The sequence below is a fragment of the Schistocerca piceifrons genome, chromosome 2, assembly GCF_021461385.2.
Source record: "Schistocerca piceifrons isolate TAMUIC-IGC-003096 chromosome 2, iqSchPice1.1, whole genome shotgun sequence".
Classification (NCBI taxonomy): Eukaryota; Metazoa; Arthropoda; class Insecta; order Orthoptera; family Acrididae; genus Schistocerca; species Schistocerca piceifrons.
In genome coordinates, this window is record NC_060139.1 from 617544623 (window position 1) to 617564094 (window position 19472).

The window sequence follows — 19472 nt, forward strand, 5'->3', positions numbered from 1 at the left end:
GAAAACCGCTATGAGGGGGAAGATCTGTCCGATTAGATATAAGAAGAAATATGAGTCGATTTCGAAGAGATTGGGGCTCCAGTATCAGAATCAGAATTTAAGAGAGCTTTGGAGGACTTAAAGATCAAATAAGGCAGAAGGGATAGATAACATTCCATCGCAGTTTCTAAAATCATTGAAGAAAGTAGCAACAAACAAATATTCACGTTGGTGTGTAGAATGTATGAGTCTGGCGACATACCATCTGACTTCCGGAAAAATATCGTTCACACAATTCCGAAGACTGCTAGAGCTGACAAATGCGAGAATTATCGCACAATCAGCTTTGCAACTCATGTATCAAATTACTTACAAGAATAATATACAGAAAACGGAAGAGAAAATTGAGGATGTGTTAGATGATCAGTTTGGCTTTAGGAATGGTAAAGGCACGAGAGCCGAAACTCTGACGTTGCGGTTGATAATGGAAGCAAGAATAAAGAAAAATCAAGACACGTTCATAGGATTTGTCGACCTGGAGTACAATCTGTGCATCGAAGAAGCAATGATGGAGATAAAAGAGAAGTCCAGGACTGGAATTAAAATTTAAGGTGAAAGTATATCAATGATTCGATTCGCTGATGATATTGCTACTCTGAGTGAAAGTGAAGATGACTTACATGATCTACTGAATGGAATGGCCAGTCTGTTGACTGCAGAATATGGATTGAGAGTAAATCGAAGAAAGAAGAAAGTAATGAGGAGTAGCAGAAACGAGAACAGCGAGAAACTTAACATCAGGACTGATGGTCACGAAGTAGATGAAGTTAAGAAATTCTGCCACCTAGGCAGCGAAATAACCAATGACGGACGGAGCAAGGAGGGCATCAAAAGCAGACTATCAATGGCACAACGGGCATTCCTGGGCAAGAGTAGTCTACTAGTATCAAACATAGGCCTTTATTTGAGGAAGAAATTTCAGAGAATGGACGTTTGGAACACAGCATTGTATGGTTGTGAAATATCTACTGTGAGAAAACCGCAACAGAAGAGAATTGAAGCATTTGAGATATGGTGCTACAGACGAATATTGAAAATTAGGTGGAGTGATGAGGTAAGGAAGGCGGAGGTTCTGCGCAGAATCGAAGAGGAAAGGAATACGTGGAAAACACTGACAAGAGGAAGTGACAGGATGATAGGACATCTTTTAAGACATCAGGCTGTGACTTCTATGGTACTAGAGGGAGCTGTAGAGGATAAAAACTGTAGAGGAGGACAGAGATTGAAATACAGCCATCAAATAATTGAGGACGTAGATCGCAGGTGCTACTCTGAGATGAAGAGTTTGGCGCAGGAGAACAATTAGTGGCGGGCCGCATATAACCAGTCAGAAGACTGATGACTTAAATAATGAAAAAAATGCCAGGGAATCAAACCTTATTCTCACGTTCTACGCGGCATCAGCAGAGGTACACCATACACGGTATGGAATTATTCGTGGATCGTGAATTACGAATGATTTCTGGCGAACCTAGTGTGTGCATCATTGTCACGATGTTTCCAGACCAGCCATCCCATCGTTTGCGCCATAACTCAAGCTGTTTCAGGAATGTCAAACATCCCTTACCTTTCAATTACGAATATGCGTGTGCACGTGTCAAGCAGTTTTTTCCACACTACGCAGGGACCCCACACGTCTTTACATCAGTATGTAATTGGATAAACTTGAAGATGACGTCTTTAGAGATGAGGCGCAGACCTTGCTCCAACTGTTCTACTGGGTTACGGATAACTGTAACTGCTACAGCATATGGAGAGCTGTGCCTAGAGCCCGTGAGTTAGGCCAGCTATTTTCAACACTACCAACATTTTCTTTTAGATGACGAACACGCCTGTCGACAGCGTGAAGCATTCTTATACAATTTCTGTGCTAATTATTTATAAAGATTTTCTGCCGCAACCGTCATGTGTTTGACTAGACTGATTAGGGTTTAACTTTCTGTTGGTGACGAGGTCACCAGAAATGCACCTGCCTCCGATTGAGCTAGGATAGCGAATGAAATCGGTCTTTTTTGTTATGCACCATCCCGGCCTTTGCCTTAAGCTTAGTCCGGAAATCATAAACCACCTCGCTTGGTTCAAGCTGTGTGATTATTTTGACGATCTCATTCAAGCTTCATGTATTTGACCTTAATATTGTTACGCAATTATTTGGGTAAAGCATCGAATGTTTCCGTTAAGATTGAAACAAGTATTTCATCATATGTTGCCTTCAACTGTCCAAGTGAAAAGAATGAAATCTGTGATGTAATATAGTTACAACAGAATCGTTTTTTGGGTACATAGTAATACTTAGGTATCAAAAACTTCCAATGTAAATCTAAAGGATTTCTTGTATTGTTATAAATTTGACTAATCAGAGGTCTACTTCACTCAAAGGTTTGCAAACGGCAATTTTCGAGGTACTTTTCTGGCATGTACTCATTTTAACGCGTGCCTCCTATCTTAACTGTCCGCAAGGCCGTCCTTCATTCAACCTCCATGGCGTCTATGCCCTCCCCTCCCCCCCCCCCCTCGCCCTCCCCCCCCCCCGCCCCCCACCCGAGATATGGAGTACATTTTCATTCTTTTACAGAATCTAGCCATAACACATATTGAGTGGATAACTTTCCTCTCGCTAGGGTATATACGTTTTTTACATCGACTATAAAATTTAGTTTTTATGGTATGACACGTCTCGAAATTTATGAAATTTTGTTATTTTAGCTTCTTCTCTTCCTTCTCCCTTCCCCCCTCCCTCTCCCTCCCGCTAAGGACGTGTATGCCCTGTATGGACATTATTTCCTCGGTATTGCATACCGTATCAGTACTCTCAATACGTAGTTGCAGCAACACACTCATAACGCAGAAACATATAAACATCACCATCGAACAGAAGTAGGATGTTTATTAATGTTAATACAGTTCCAAGATCTATCTGTGTTGTTGAAACTCAACAATCATTAAGATTCTACATAAAAATGAATTTCATGTCTTAACTAGCAAGTATGAACGTCTAAAATTAATTACAGACCTACTCTTTATTGAAAACTTGCTCTGATGGATTTCATGAATATCCCACACTTTACCGAAATCTTGCTTCGATGGACTTCATGAATTTTAACAAAATATATTTTTATTTCTGAGAGTCAGGTTCTCCATTCGCAAGACACTAAGATTTACGAACAGAATACGAAAAAGAACCTACCGCAGGGAGCATTAAATGGGCAGTTAAGGGTACACATTTGATATATCAGATTTTGTCGACGTGATTGATTAGTGGTGTGTTTTCGGGTGTACAGCCGAGTTGTTCTTTCTACTTTTATGCACAATGTTTACACGAAATATTGTGCGTAAAATGTAATCAATAATCGGTTGTGCACTCGAAAACACACCATTAACAGGATACACGTAACTGAAATTACACAGCCGGCCGGAGTGACCGTGCGGTTCTAGGCGCTACAGTCTGGAACCGAGCGACCGCTACGGTCGCAGGTTCGAATCCTGCCTCGGGCATGGATGTGTGTGATGTCCTTAGGTTAGTTAGGTTTAAGTATTTCTAAGTTCTAGGGGACTGATGACCTAAGATGTCAAGTCCCATAGTGGTCAGAGCCATTTTTTGAAATTACACATTTAAGATAATTAATCCTTAACACCGTATACTGATCGATTTATTTATATTTGCAAATTTTACTGTACCTGGAGGCGATGCGATGCTGTATCGAAGCAGCAGTTATTGTACACTCCGTTCACACAGACTTTATCCGCAAGTGGCTCACACACATAGCATCAGTCCCTGATTTTGAATCAGCTTTCCAGTTTATCGTGTCGATCATCTAAGACCTTTGATAAACAGTTTACTACCATCCGAATCTAATTCATCAAGTTGCTTGCACATTTCTGGTTTGTATTCATACATCATACTTTCACGCCAACCTCATTTCCGACTGAATTAGTGCCCAGTAAACTGGGAACTTTCACCTTTTGAATATTCATTTACACCATTTATTCATAAAAATTGAAATAAGCATAGGTATATAGTATATAGATAGCACAAAAAAATGTAAATGTCGTGTGACTAGGCCTCCCGTCGGGTAGACCGTTCGCCGGGTGCAAGTCTTTCGATTTGATGCCACTTCGGCGACTTGGGCGTCGATGGCGTTGAAAAAATGGCTCAGATGACTCTAAGCACTATGGGACTCGACATCGGAGGTCATCAATCCCCTAGAACTTAGAACTACTTAAACCTACCTAACCTAAGAACATCACACACATCTATGCCCGAGGGAGGATTCGAACTTGCGACTGTAGCAGCAGCGCGGTTCCGGACTGAAGCCCCTAGAACCGCTCCGGCCACAGAGGCCGGCTGATTGCGATGAAATGACGATGATTAGGACAACACAACACCCAGTCCCTGAGCAGAGAAAATCTCCGACCCTGCCGGGAATCGATCCCGGGCCGTTAGGATTGACATTCTGTCACGCTGACCCTTCAGCTACCAGGGGCGGACATATGTAGCACAGAGTTACATTGTTTAAACCGGAAGCGACGATACGCAGTTAACTCGGTTAACTGGCTGAATTACACTGAGGTGACAAAAGTCATGGGATACCTCCTAATATCCTGTCGGACCTTCTTTTCCCCGGCGTAGTGCAGCAGCTCGACAAGGGATCCATTCAACAAGTCGTTGGAAGTCCCCTGCAGGAATATTGAGCGACGCTGCCTCTGTAGCCATCCATAACTGCAAAATCGTTGTCGGTGCAGAGTTCTGCCCACGAACTGTCCTCTACGTTATATCCATAAATGTTCGATGGCATTATTTTGGGAGATCTGGGTGCTCAAATAATTCACTTGAATTGTGCAGAATCTTCTTCAAAATAATCTGTCGTCTGCAGCAATACCCCTTAGCGCCAAATTCCGCCGCACTGGCCCGGTAACAAGGCCTATTGTCATCCAAAAAATTCCATGTTTCTTAGGAAAATTAAGCCCTTGAATGGCTGCATATGGTCTCCAAGTAACCGAACACATCCATTTTCAGTCAACGATCGGCTCAATTGGACCAGAGAACCCTGCCCATTCCACGTAACCACAGCCCACACCAATACGGACCCGCCACCAGCTTGCTCAGTGTGCCGTTGACAACTTGGATCCACCGCCTCGTGGGGTTTGCGCCACTGAGGAATCCTACCATCAGCTCTTACCAACTGAAATCGGGACTCATCTGACTAGGCTAACGTTTTCCAGTGGTCTAGGGTCCAGCCGTTACGGTCGCGAGCCCAAGAGAAACGCTGCAGGCAAAGGCATTCGCCATATACCATTAACGCCAAAATCCGCCGTACTGACCTAACGGATACGTTCGTCGTACAACCCACATTAAGTTTTGCCTGTATTTCAAGCAGTGTTCTTTGTCTGTTAGCAGTGACAACTCTGTGCAAACGCCGCAGGTCTCGGTCATTAAGTGAAGGCCATCGTCCACTGCGTTGTCCGTCGTGAGAGATACTTCCTGAAATTTGGTATTATCGCCACACTCTTGGCACCGCGTATCTTGGAATATTGAATTCCCTAACAATTCCCCAAATGGAATGTGGTATGCATCTAGGTCCATCTATTGGTTCGCTTCCAAAGTCTGTTGATTCCCCTCGTGCGGCCGTAATCACCTGAACACAAATGACAACTTCGTCCGTGCACTGCTCTTTTATACCTAGTGCACACGACACTACTGCCATCTTTATATGTGCATATCGCTATGACTTTTGTCAACGTCAGTGTTACGTATTGTCTCACCTGTGTATTTTCCCCACAGACATCAACATGCGCTGTGGCATAGAATCAGAGCGCCTCCGAATTCCATTGTGTGGTGTTTCTTGCCATGGCTGAAACACACGCTACGTCATTTCGTGGACCAGGCAGGCCAATCAAAGATCCGTAAATTCCTCAAGGCTTTTGTGGCTTGGACTGTGGTTTGAGGGTCTCGCAATATCTTGCTTCAATATGCTAGTTAGTGCCATGACCATGAAAGCTTCCACTGAGCGATTACTATATCATCCTAGCGTCCGATACAATACCTCTGCATGTTAAATTCCAGGAGCTGGGGAGGTATCTGTCTCGAGAATCACTGCGCCCCGTGATCTTTCAGTCGACAGACACTTCTGCGTCGTCCTGACCATCGCAAATGAAACTTATGAACCTCGCTGAACACCGCAGCATACCAATCTCTGCATCACCGATGTCTGTAACGTCTGTGTATTGTGACAACAGCGATGCACGATGAAAGCCATCTCGAGAACTCAATCCAGTTCGCAGTACTCTGTTACCTATAGCTCGTGCTGGCACTTTTCCTGTAACCTCTGCTCGTATTTCAGCTGTTGTCATTCGTCTCTTCGTCAGAGCTATCCGAGCAATTATAATATCATCTCGTGATGATTTCCTTCTAGAAAGAACCCCAGCCTACTCTCCTTGCAGTACTGCTGCTCTGTATTCACTTCGTCGCTAAGAGTTCTGCTAGTTTTGCACTACAATCAACTCCCTGTATGATATGCTGGTATGGTGCTCCCTTGTCCCTCATGCTAATGATTCGAACTTTATCGTGCTCCGAAATATGGCGATCAACTTCACGTGCACGTCATCTGCTCATACTGTGTTGCGATTTCCGCCTGTAACGTGGAGTGACGTTGTACACACCCAGTAGCCATCATATCCTAGCCCATTCTTCATCCACAAGAACATATTCTTTTTTGAAGTTCGCCAAAAGAAGAAATTTTAAACAACAGATCCCAGGTGGCTGTAAATTAGACAGTCTTTATTTAAACTGTGTGATTAGGTAATATCGGCGACTAGTCATTTTCAGGCACCTGTAAAACCAACGTGGAGAATATCACATTGTCTGCGTACATCTCCGTACATCACCAACTTATTAGTAAGGCGTTGCAAACCTCAAATTAACATACCATTCTGCTGTGGAAATTTCCTACTTAATGTGTAATATTATGTATTACATGTCGCAATTGTCAAATTATTTTTCACTACTTGTAAGAAATATGCATTTTATTCCATCCTTACGTTGTGAATGAATCCAAATTAACGTGACAACTTTAAACATCATATTTTGAACTTTGCTCTAAGTACTACGGCTTGAAAACTAGCAGCAGCTGATATTTTGTTGTCAAAAATACACATGCATCTAAGCATTGTAAAACTATAGAGAGCAAAAGTCAGAGGAACATTACATATATTGCTGGCGCACCAGACTCAATTGATGTGTTGTGTATCACACAATCAGCGACAAAAACAGCTGAACGGTATACAAGCAGTCATAATAAAATACTTTAGGCAATACATTAACGATAACACACGGAATAACTACAGATTTCACAAAATATTGAAAATATACAATCCAGTAATTGCTGCCGAGTCAGACTTAAGGAATGCCGTATATCGTAGGTCATCAGTGTCTCAATTCTATGTGTAGACACACAGAAGCCAAATTATTGACATTTCTTACAGGGGAGTAATACTTTTTTATGTTTTTTAAAAATATATTATTACTGATAAGCTTCACGGTATATGATAACAGCCAAACAGTTGCAAGACTGTTTTATGTATCTCCAGTGCAGAATGTGGTTTTAGTGTATTTTACTTCTGATGAAGGTATGTTTAGATATACCGAAACCGTGGTCAAGGATTTTAATAAATCTTTATGCTGTAACTGTTTGGCTGTTATCATTTACCGTGAAGAATTTCAACAGTTGTTGTTTCAGCCATGTTTAAAATCTTGAAATTACTGGTAAGCCAGCAGAATCCTCAATTTACTATCCATCAACGTATGTTTGTATGTTTTCTTTGTATTTCGTTAAAATGGGTGAATAGTGATAGTAAGTAATAAAATCGCAAAAGATAGCGAGTGTAAACGGCGTTCATTTCTGGCTACACCTTATTGGGCACATGCCAAAATGATACTCTCAAAAACATGTATATCATCTTATCTTAAGCAAATACATAGTGACCCATCATATTATTTGTGAGAAATGTATAGAATCAAGTATTGTAATTGAGGAATCCTATGTAGAAATTATTCCATGATGTACAACGAGTAAAGAATGTGAGCTGTTACGGATTCCTTAATGAGAGAAACTACGTCTTAAAGTGACATTTACTAACATTTTCTGGAAAATACATAGCGGGCATCAAAAGAACAGAAAACATTTCAACATTTGTCAACTAATATAAAATGCGAGAATGGACGGCAACCAAATGGCACCTGTAATAAAAGTGTAAGAACCAATATCTGGTACACCATATGGTTTATGGGATGCGATACTGTTATAATATTAAAAAAATAAAATGTAAATGTAAAATAACGTGGGAAGATAGCGGTGAAAAATTTAAATGAATGTCTTTGAACCAGAAGGGTTTACACAAACAGTACGAGGCCACATTGAAGAGAGAATAGCATCGACATCAAATCGTACAAAAATTAACACTATGCTCTTAAAAAAGAAATGCTTGCGTTGATATGTACTCATCATTCACTACAGAGTACATTATTGGAGACATAAGGATGCGAAAACTTTGTTCTCACATCATGTATACGTATCTGATGTTGAGCAAAATACATGATATGACTTTGTTTGAGGAAATATACAGTAATCAAACAGCAAGATTAAGAAAGGTACAGATAAAAGTTATTGCACGAAGTACGTCGAGGAAAGGTATACGCTAGTATAAACTACTTATTAAGAAGAAACATGGGGTCAACAGATATAAAATGCAGGGAGGGGCAGCAAACAAACAACACTTGCAATAAAAAGTGTAGGAACCACTACTGGGTACAGCATTTAGTGACGACATACAAGGTATTCTGTTGTCAGGATGAAATAGTTTATAGAAGTATGAAATAACTATAAAAGCCTTTGGGGACAGTTCAGTATAAGTCCAAATTGCCAAAGACAGGTGACACTGAAAAATGAAAACGAACTAAAACTGTAGTGCCGCATGCAGGTAGGAAGAACATCGAAATACAACATACAAAGACTAACATAATACTTTTTTAAAAATTCTGCAAGAAAATTTCTACTTTTCAAATCTTTTTGTGCATTTAGAACAAACTTTGGATATTTGTTAAAAGTGGCATAAATTTCCATTTCTTAACGGATATACATCGATCTACTCTTATTAGTAATATGTGAAACATCTAGCGCGACCGCTAGCATAAGGCGGGAAATCCGGTTTGCAGTCCCGGTCCGCCACTAACTTTCAGCCTCGTCGCTGATGGTTGCTGGTTTTTCGCAAATGCTAATGCGTTTCATGTATTTCACAACAGTTGTAGCCACAACAGTGCCTGTTCTTTTAGAAATGCATGTGTGTCCGAAGGAATATTGCGTAGTTCTTCTGAATAACACAGGCATTTCAAAAGCGTATTTATCCACCAACACCTGACAAGCGACTTGTAGTTAAAATGTCTCCACTGTACAGCAGTATACACAATGGATGTACGATTGCAGGTTGTAGACACATGGCTGAAGACTTATCAAAGATTGGGTCTGGCAGTGAGCGTCCACGGATAGCATAATGGTAAGGCGACCGCTCCCGATCTGCGGAAAATCGGTGTTCGACTCTCTGTCAGACACAGTTTTTCATTGTCGTCATTCCATTATAAATCTGATGGTTGTCCATATTCGCAACTACGAAAACATTTCATGCATTACATAACGGCTGTAGTCGTCGCAGCATGCACGCACGTCCGAAGGTACAGTGTATCATTCTTCTTAACAACACCGTACTGTATGGAAGAATTACTACACAGCAGTGCGGCCAAAGGCACTGACGAACTCAGAAAATTAGGGTACACTGGTTCGTATCTGATGAAGGATAACGTCATCGGCATAGCCTGACAAAACAAATAATGAAGAAAGGACATTACTAATGTTTAACACCAAAATTACTATTTATTTACTCGCTGATTAGTTTCGGGTTTTGCCTACTTACACACGCCACCTACACTCAGGAGCCAAAGAAACTGATACACCTGCATAATATCGTATAGGGACCCCCCCCCCCCTCTGAGTACGCAGAAATGCCGCAACATGACGTGGCATGGACTCGACTAATGTCTGAAGAAGTGTGTATGGAACTGACACCATTAATGCTGCAGGCTGTCCATAAATCCGTAAGAGTACGAGGGGATGCAGATCTCTTCTGAACAGTACGTTGCAAGGCATCCCAGATATGCTACAAAACCTTCATATCTGGGGAGTTTGGTGGCCAGAGGAAATGTTTAAAGTCAAAAGAGTTTTCCTGGAGCCACTCTGTAGCAGTTCTGGACGTAGGGGGCTACGCATTGTCCTGGTGGATTTGCTCAAGTCTGTCGGAATGCAGAATGGGAATGAATGGATGCAGGTGATCAGACAGGACGCTTACGTACGTGTCATATGTGAGAATCGTATTTAGACGTATCAGGGGTCTGACATCACTGCAACTGCAGACGCCCTACTCCATTACAGAGTCTCCACCAGCTTGAACACTCCAGTTCCCTGCTGACATGCAGGGTCCATGGATTCATGAGGTTGTCTCTATACCAGTACACGACCATCAGCTCGATAGAATTTGAAACGAGACTCGTCCAACTAGGTAACATGTTTCCAGTCATCAACAAGTCCAATGTCGGTGTTGACAGGCCCAGGCGACGCGTGAAGCTTTGTGTCGTCAGTCATCAAGGGAACACGAGTGGGCCTTCGGCTTCGAAAGACCATGTCGATGATGTTTCGTTGAATGGTCCGCTCGCTTGTAACGCTACCATCGACCACCTTAAACGGCAATCGACGCTAACGTTATACGTCTGCGAGGAATTTTTGAACAGTTAACCGTGAGATAACCTAATGGAAACAGAACAGTCAAACTGAGATTCGTTACGGAAACACTCCAGCAGCGTAAACAGGTGGTTCAGGAACAGCACAAAAGGACGCCAGCCTAATTAGGCATTCTTTTGTCTAGTTAAATAATAAAGCAGAAGGCAATGCTAAGGCTAACCTAACTTTCTTTGACACACACACACATTAAACTCTTTCCTTTCATCTGCTCCTACTACAACACAGTACCTAACCTTGCAGATAAATGTGGTAGTAAAAACAAATGGCCAATGAGATAGAAAACAGCAGCATATGCCTCTCGACAACACGTACCGTAAATGAACTACGTGCAACAGTTTATAAAACCAATTACCAGCACACATGAAACTAGTAGCAATACTGAACAGGGAAAAGCTCGAAATGATTCCGAATTTAAATCAGAGGGTCTGCTAATGATCATACTTTGTTATTTCATTGCTCACTACAGGGTCTCCATGCCTGTGCATTAACCAGCTTGCTTTAGAATTGCTAACACAGTAAATAGTTCTTTCTTAAACTCGGATTGAAGCAACTAACCAGAAAGCTCATCTAACTACATTGGCTCTGAAGGAGCCGTGGTATTGCTCCATTAACAAACCAGCCTAGTACTTGAGGACGCTTAAACTTTCATGGTTTGAAGAAACATGCTCATTAACAAAACTACACTAACATGTATGAGAAATGGTAAGTATTCTTATCATTAATTATTAGGTAGATGCAGTCATGGCAATACTGTTGACTTCGCCCTGTTACATATCTTCTTGGCGTCGTAATTATATTTATAGTCCCGAATACCATGCCACGATAATGGTATAATAATAATCCGAGGCCATAAATACTGTCCTTAAGCTCTTCTGGCCTCAAAACTCCAGAAATATGAGCCACGATGATCCGTTACTGCTAGCGAGGTGTTAACCACAGCCCTGCTCAGCCCAGACTTCTGACCCATAACAAAGGACAAGTTGCCACTTGAGCGGCAACTACATCTTTTCCACTTTGCCAGGCTACTTCCGTAGCTGCGGGGCTTCCCCACATCTTTTACATATAACCCTACGTTACCTAGTGTTGGACCAAGTCATTTATAGTACATTACACAACAATCATTTCAGTAGTTATTCAAATTCAGTAGCTCAATTTAAACAACATTGTTCAAAAAATCCCATAACTGAAACATGTATACAGAGTCAAAGAATTTCCATGACAGATACAACATCATACATAAGCAATACTACAAACTGACACAGAAATGTCGATACAGATACAAAATAGGTCAAAATAGGTGTTACTAGCTGACACTTGTTGATGGCCCAGCACTGAAATCTGCAGCAATTTGCGGAAGGAGGAATATGATAACATTTAGTTTGTGGAGCGCTCAGCTGCGCGGTCGTCAGCTTCCCTTCCAAAGTCCCATTTTTACACAGTCCAATTGTTTTTACCCAATCCAATCTAGCCACTGTCACAAATGATGATGACGATAGAATGGTGAGGACATCAGAAACACCCAGTCCCCGGAGAGAGAAAATTTGCGGAAAGGTTGCATTTCTGTCACACTGAACGATTGGTCCCATTCTTGTACGATCTTTTTCAGGCAGCAGCGATGTCGGAGATTTGTTGTTTTACTGGATTCGTGACATTCACGGTACGCTTGTGAAATGGTCCAACAGGAAAATCCCCTCTTCATCGCTAAAACTCACTTAAATATTAATAACCTGTCATTGAAGCAGCAGTAACCGATCTAACAAATATGCAACAAGAATGCGTTCTGGTTACTCATAGGATTTTTCCATATGGCAAACTTAACTACGTAGTTACCGCAGATTCCCACTGTGCCACTATGCTGGCGCTGGCAGTCGCACGTTCGTGACAGAAACATATTCTGTTGGGTTTAGTGCGATAATTTATGTGATAAGTTTAAAAATTTTCATAGCTGGAAAATTTCGATCAATTTATGCAGTAACTCTGAAGAAGTCTTTGTGCATCCTTTATACTTCCTGTATTTTCGATTTCGCGATCTCTGGTAGGGAGGTTGCCAACGTGACCTGAATCTCCTCGCTTCTCCTGTACTGGGTTTGTTCTTTTTCTTAAATACAGACTATAAAGGATGTAATTTGTAGTTGCATTCAGTTCAGGGACACTTAACTCGTCAGTTTAGATACGTCTGCTCCTGGCAGTTAGAGATGTACATAGATTAAAATTCAATAATTTTGGCGCCAAATCGAGTAAGGAGAACAATTAGATACGTAACTTCTATGGAGTACAACTATCAAAGTACCGTGTTTCACGCCTTATCCAACCCTCCCCAAGCAATACGTATTGTTTCTTTGAGTGTTCTATGGTTCAGACATCTAAATTTTGTCCTATGCGACCAACAATACTGGATACAGGCGTCGTCTTTTAAGGCACTAAAAGCCGTCAGCCTATAGTTGGGCAGATACTTTTCAATTTTTTGTACAGATTTCTGGTAATGTGTGTATTTTTGAGCCTATTTTCAGTTGTTTAGTGGTACCTAGACAGTTATAATGAATCTAAGATTGAGCCACTAACATCCATCTCATTTCATTTTCTTACCTAACGGTCTAGTTGCTTGTTTCCTTAATAAGTGGATCCTCAGAAGACGTGAACGAACGGTGGGATAAGCAGACAGAGGGGCCTTTTTCGGGCAGCAGTCTTGTCCCTAGGGATGAAACGAGTTCTGCAGTGAAGGCAGGCCACACCAAGAGGGGCCAATGTCTTGATCACTTAGCGGAATGTATTCTCTGTCAGCGTCGCCGCTTTGTTTCTGTAGTATAAGCACTCGCATAGGGCTTCAGGTCTTTTTTAGAAAGCCTTGTTTGATAACAATGCAGCGTGTCCGACTAGTGCAAACTAAATTCCCTTACAAACCATTGTCCCAGTTAAAAAGAAGTTCTTGGTGGACTATTTCGCTGGCAGGCCTTCCGAGGAAACTAGAGGAAGCTGGCCTAGCAAAGGATAGCGCTCACACCATTTAACGAGCTAACCTATGTAGCAATTATTCTTTCGCCCTTTTTCTGGGGGAGGGGAAAAACCACGCAAGCAACAAATTTCTCTCTCGTGACATGGGAAAGGGCCTATTGGATGGACGAAAGGGCTATCTACCGGGTGTGTGGGGTCTTGCCCACCATCTTGTATAGGGTGCCTTAAGGATGCTGAGTTCTCGGAATGCTGTACAACAATTCAAACAAATTCACATAAATAGTTTTTATTACAAACAAAAAGACTGACAATACTTAACTTGTATTTACATCCTGTTGTCGCAAGCGATGGGTGACATACAAAATAAATCAGTCCTTTGCTATATACAATATTCATGAAAGTCTGACACACAGTTTGTGGATCACTAATAACTGTTATCGTAGCGTTCTCTGCTAGGCCTGTCCGTTTTTCTTTATTTTTTCTTCTTTATTGAACTTCAGTTCCCCATCCGGAGCGGGCTGGCATCAGCATAGGCGCTGCTCTTTAGCCGAGAGACAGTGAGTACAGAACATGGGGACATTTAAAACAACATAAAGGAGAAAATATGGTGAAAAAAGAGGGGAACGTAATGGAAGATAAACATACAAAAGGGGGTGAATGTAAAATGGAGATAAAAATCTAAAAAAGGTTGTGGACACAAAAACCACCCATTGTGACGATCAAAAGAACTCACTGCAAAGTACAGCTGGAGCATAAAAGTTCCGATGGGTGTAATATCACAGAACAATCATGGACAGCAACATTATGTACAAGTCAGGCACATGATTAAAATCACAGCACTTGACACCACTGTAGAATAGCACCAGACACAATACTGAAATAGCACACTGACAATGAAGAACGAACTGGGAGGATCTGCCAGGGGTGGGATACTAAGGAGAAGGGTAGAAAGGGGGAAGTGGGTGGTGCTAGAGGGGGGAGGGAAGGGGAGACAGAGCAGGGGGCGCGCTGGAGGGTGTCAGGGAGGGAAGGATAGGAGTGGGAAATAGCTGTGAGGGGGTGTAGATACTCGGGGAGGAGGAATAATCGCTCTGGGGGAAGGAGGGTTCAAAAATGGTTCAAATGGCTCTGAGCACTATGGGACTTAACTTCTGAGGTCATCGGTTCCCTAGAACTTAGAACTACTTAACCCTAACTAACCTAAGGACATTACACACATCCATGCCCAAGGCAGGATTCGAACCTGCGACCATAGAAAAAGGATGGCCCTGGGGAGGGGGGGGGGGGGAGGATCAAGGCCAGGCTACAGTCAGTAGGAAGAGTAGACATCATGGCGAAGTTTATCATCTGGGAGGGGGAGGTGCTGCAAATTGCTCTGATGAAGAAGAAAGAGGGACAGATACAGCAATAGAGCCGTGGCAATGGGTGCGGGGTGGAGAGGTAGGAATACTCCAAGGGATGGCGGATCAAGCCTGCAGACTGTGTAAAGGATGTGGATATGTTGGAGGAAAAGGAGGAAGTGGGGAAGGGGATGATGTCATACAGGAGTTGTGTGGGGGATGGATGGTAGATACAGAAGGCACGGCATTCTAGGATTTGGAGAGCCCTATAAAAGTGAAAGGGGTGGGGGTGGAGTTCCAGGCATCACTGGCATGAATAGGATGGATGAGGGATTTGTAGGTGTGGAAGATTGTGGAAGAAGGCATGACATTCTATGATTTGGAGAGCCTTATAGAAGTGGACAGGAGTTTAAGGAGGTGCAGGCATGTATGGACTTTCTGCTAGATGGTCAGGAGATGAGGGGTCCAGTTGAGGCGACGATCAAGGGTAGGGTCAACGTATCTCAGGGTGGGGTTGAGCTGGATGTGATGACCATAAATGGTTAGGTAGAAATCATGGATACAGAAGGAGCAGGTGGTTCAGCCTATGATGATTGCCTGGGTACTGAAGGGGTTGGTACAAAGGAATCACTCGCACCAAGTGGTGAACTAGTCAAGGTGGGTTTGGAGTGGCGTTAGGACCATTGAAGTGTAGGATAGAGAGCCAGGAAGGCGGTGTCATCAGCATATCGGAGCATGTGTACAGGTGGGTGTGGTTTGGGCATATCGGCAGAGCATAGGAGAAAGAGGAGAGAGGAGAGGGGAGAGGACGGAGCCTTGTGGGACTCTGACAGTGGGATAAAAGGTTTGGGAGTTGATATCATGGGTGGTGACATAGGAAAGACAGTGTGAGAGGAATAAAGCAACCAAATGGACAAAACTGATAGGCAGGGTGTATGTTTGGAGTTTAAACTGAAGACTAGGATGCAATACAACGTCGTAAGCATTCTGGAGGTCGAGGGAAACAAAAATTGCCAAGTGGTAGGAGTTAAGTTGGAGGGAGAGAAGGTGGATAAGATTAAGGAGTTGGTCTTCAGCAGAGAGGGAGGGTCAGAAGCTACACTGAGTAAGGGGGAAGAGGTGGTGATGGATACGATGGGAGAGGAAGACCTTACTGAAGGTGGAGGTGAGACAGATGAGACGATAGGAAGAGGCAACGGATGGGTGTTTGTTGGAGTTGAGGAACAAAAGGACATGGGAAGACTTCCGCAGGTCGAGGCAGAAGCTGATGGAGAGGATGACATTGTACAAATCAGCAAGTACAGTCAAGTAGGAGACAGGTCATTCTCGTAGTTGGTGGCAGGTGACACAGTCATGACCAGGGGCTGTGTTGCTTTTTGACCAGGGGATAAGTTTAATGTCCTGTGCTGTGACTGGTGTGTTGATGCTGGAGGGAGGTAACTGCTCCAAGTACTGGAGACTGGGAGCGAGTGGGGTGCCCAAGGTATCAGTGCATTCCATGATGGTGGGGAAAAGGGAATAATCAAACTGGCGATCATCAGGGATACAGAAGATCTCAGGAAGTTAGGAAGTGAAGCAGTTGGCCTTATGAGGTTGCCGCGAAGGGAGTGGTTGCTATGGAGAAGGGGGAATGGGGTGCATAATGGGAACCAGTAAGGCAATGGAAGACTGACCAGTACTTCAAGGAGTTTATAGGGAGGGTGGCATTGAGTTCAGGTCTGACGCCAGTCTCAGCATTTCTTTTCTGTAATGAGGTTCTCAACGTGTCGCTGTATTTGCCGGTAGTTGTGGAGTGTGTCCGTGTCACAGGTGCACATGAATGAATGATAGAGGCAGTGGGATACACGGAGGAGAAGGAGGACAGCCCATGGAGGGAGAGTGGGATGGTGGGGTTGGATGGTTTTAGTAGGAACAAGGGCCTCTAACGTGTCAGTAAGGAAGGACAAGGGGTGGATGATGTTGTTGGGATGGTGATAGATAAGAGATTAGCTTTTAACCTGGGTGGCGATGGTTTCCTGGTAGCCATCCCAGTTGGCATGATGGTTGTCATAGACTACCTTGGGAAAGGGTACAGGGTGGGGAGCCAGAGGCAGGTGGTGAGCAGACATTATGGTGAGAAGGCCAGGGAGGTGTTCACTACCTGTGGGGGCAAGGATATCGATGGCGATATGCCCAAGGAATTTGGCAGAGGCTAGGACAACATCAGGGGTGACATTGCTTTTGGAATGGTGTTCTGGGGAAGAGGAACAAGGCACTGTGGATCGTGGGGAGCAACTGACGCCCTGATGCTACTGCCAAAGGGCAGCAGGGGAGCGACTATTGATGTTGATGTCGGTTGCAGTCACATAGGTGGAGAAGGTGCACTCAGTGTGGGAGATGAAGTCATAGAGAATAGGAGCAGTGGAGCAGACATAGTTGAAGGTAAAGGTGATGGTGAGGGAGGGGAAAAACACGCTGAGGATAATGTGTTCAGTGGGGACATTGATGAGGAGTTGTGGCTGGACTAAGGTGGCCAATGGACCCTGAGTCAGGGACCAAGAGCATCGGTTCAGTGGAGGATATAGGGAGAGGTGCAGACAGTATGGTGAGGCTGGAGAAAGGTTTCATTCATGAGGAAGGTGTCGACCCAGTGCTGGAATAGTGTTTTTGAGGAGGTATCTGTTGGTGGGGAAGGAGCGGATGTTCTGGAAGATGATGCAACACTTGTGCCATGCCATGACAGGAAGAGAGGGGAGTGATGGAGGGGTGAGGAGAGGCTTAAACTAGTGTGTTGAGGTCGGTGGGCTTGGATGTGGGAGTAAGTGGCGAAGGTGTTGAGGTGAAAGTCAGAATGGGTGGTGAGGGAGATCTGTTGGAGGGTATGGGTACACTGGAAAGGGTCAATGTTTTGCAAGGCTATGATTAAGAAACTGATGATGTCTTCAGTTGTGGGGGTGGATGGAAGGAATTGTTGGGGTGGATAGGGGGTGCATGGGACAGATGGGGGCAGTAAGCTCAGGGGTGGCAGGACAGGGTTTGCCTTGCATTTGTGAGAGTAACTGGGATGGGGTCCATTGTAGGTGTTACAAGAAGTAGGGGGGGGGGGAGCAAGGTTGGGGCAGCTTTTGAGAAAGTGGGAGGCCTTGCAATGGGTATAGGTGGGGGGGGGGGGGGTTTACATTTGGGAGTCAGATGATCATTATACATGAGGTGCACTGGTATAGTAGGATTGGGGAGGGGATTTGGAGGATTCAACTGGGTGGCAGTGGTGAAAAATCAGGGCACCTTGGGTGAGGAGGTGGTCAATGGAAGGGACAGATTCCAAAAAGACCTGCATGAGATAAGTGGAACTGGATGCATTGTGGATATGGCAGACAGAGCAGATTTCAAGGTCAGTGTGAGAGTTTAGTTCAGCCAGGACCTCATTCCCCATGGTGATCATGACAGTGTAGGTTGGGGGGGGGGTGGTGACAGGGAGGCTGGTGCTGGTGAGGAGAGGAAGAGGAGAGGAACTGTGTCAGGGATGTTTTGAGGACAGGAGTTTATAGAGGAGGTCTGCATGAAAGGAGGGGGAGGGGGACTTGATGAGGACTTAGTCCCTGTGGGAAATCAGTTGAGAGATGGGAGCACCTGGGAGATATTTTCGTATCTCCATGGTGAGGATACAGCCATCAAAGTACTTGGGGTCTGGGATGGACAGGATAAAAGTGTGTAGGCATAGTGGAGTTGTGTAGGTGCAGTGGAGGTGATGGAGGTGCTTTTTCTTCTGTGGTGGCAATCGTGGCCAGGCATGACATGATGCAGGCGGGAGAGGCAGACGATGGAGTGACAGGGGGAGGGACAGAGGGGAAGCTGACCTTCTGGGGAGTGACAGCGAAGGCGACAGTGGAGGAATATGTGAGGGCAGTGGAGGCAGTGGTAGCCATTGCAGGTGTGGAGGCTGGGGGAAAGGAGTAGAGGTGCAGGTAGATAGCAGGGTAGGGGATGGGGGAATGGGTGAATGGGGGATGGGAGGAGAGGTAGTAAGGTGCTAGGCCAAGGGCGGCACTCCAGGAAGTGACAGTGGAAGTGGGGAAGGGGGAGGTGTAGATGACAGTGGAGGTGGGAGAGCACATGGCAGGCAGTGACAGACAGATGGTGACAGATGGACAGATGGATGGACTGACTGACAGCAGGCGGTGGCAAGCACCAGTCGGCGGGTCGGCGGTAACGGCGAGCACCGGTCGACGGCGGCGAGCACCGGTCGGAGTCGGCAGCGGTGAACACCGGTCGGTGGCAACAACCACCGGTCGGGGGCGGCGAGCACCGGTCGGCGGCG

General features: G+C 44.3%; 1 protein-coding gene across 1 annotated transcript in view; it reads left to right on the forward strand.

Moving 5' to 3' along the window:
* The window catches only part of LOC124775667 (brachyurin-like), a 102362-nt gene extending 83251 nt beyond the window's left edge, over nt 1-19111 (forward strand). Inside the window, exon 8 of the mRNA XM_047250495.1 lies at nt 18895-19111. Coding sequence (XP_047106451.1) covers nt 18895-19111 — 217 coding nt within the window. The remainder of the gene's footprint in view (nt 1-18894) is intronic.
* The last annotated feature ends 361 nt before the right edge of the window (nt 19112-19472 follow it).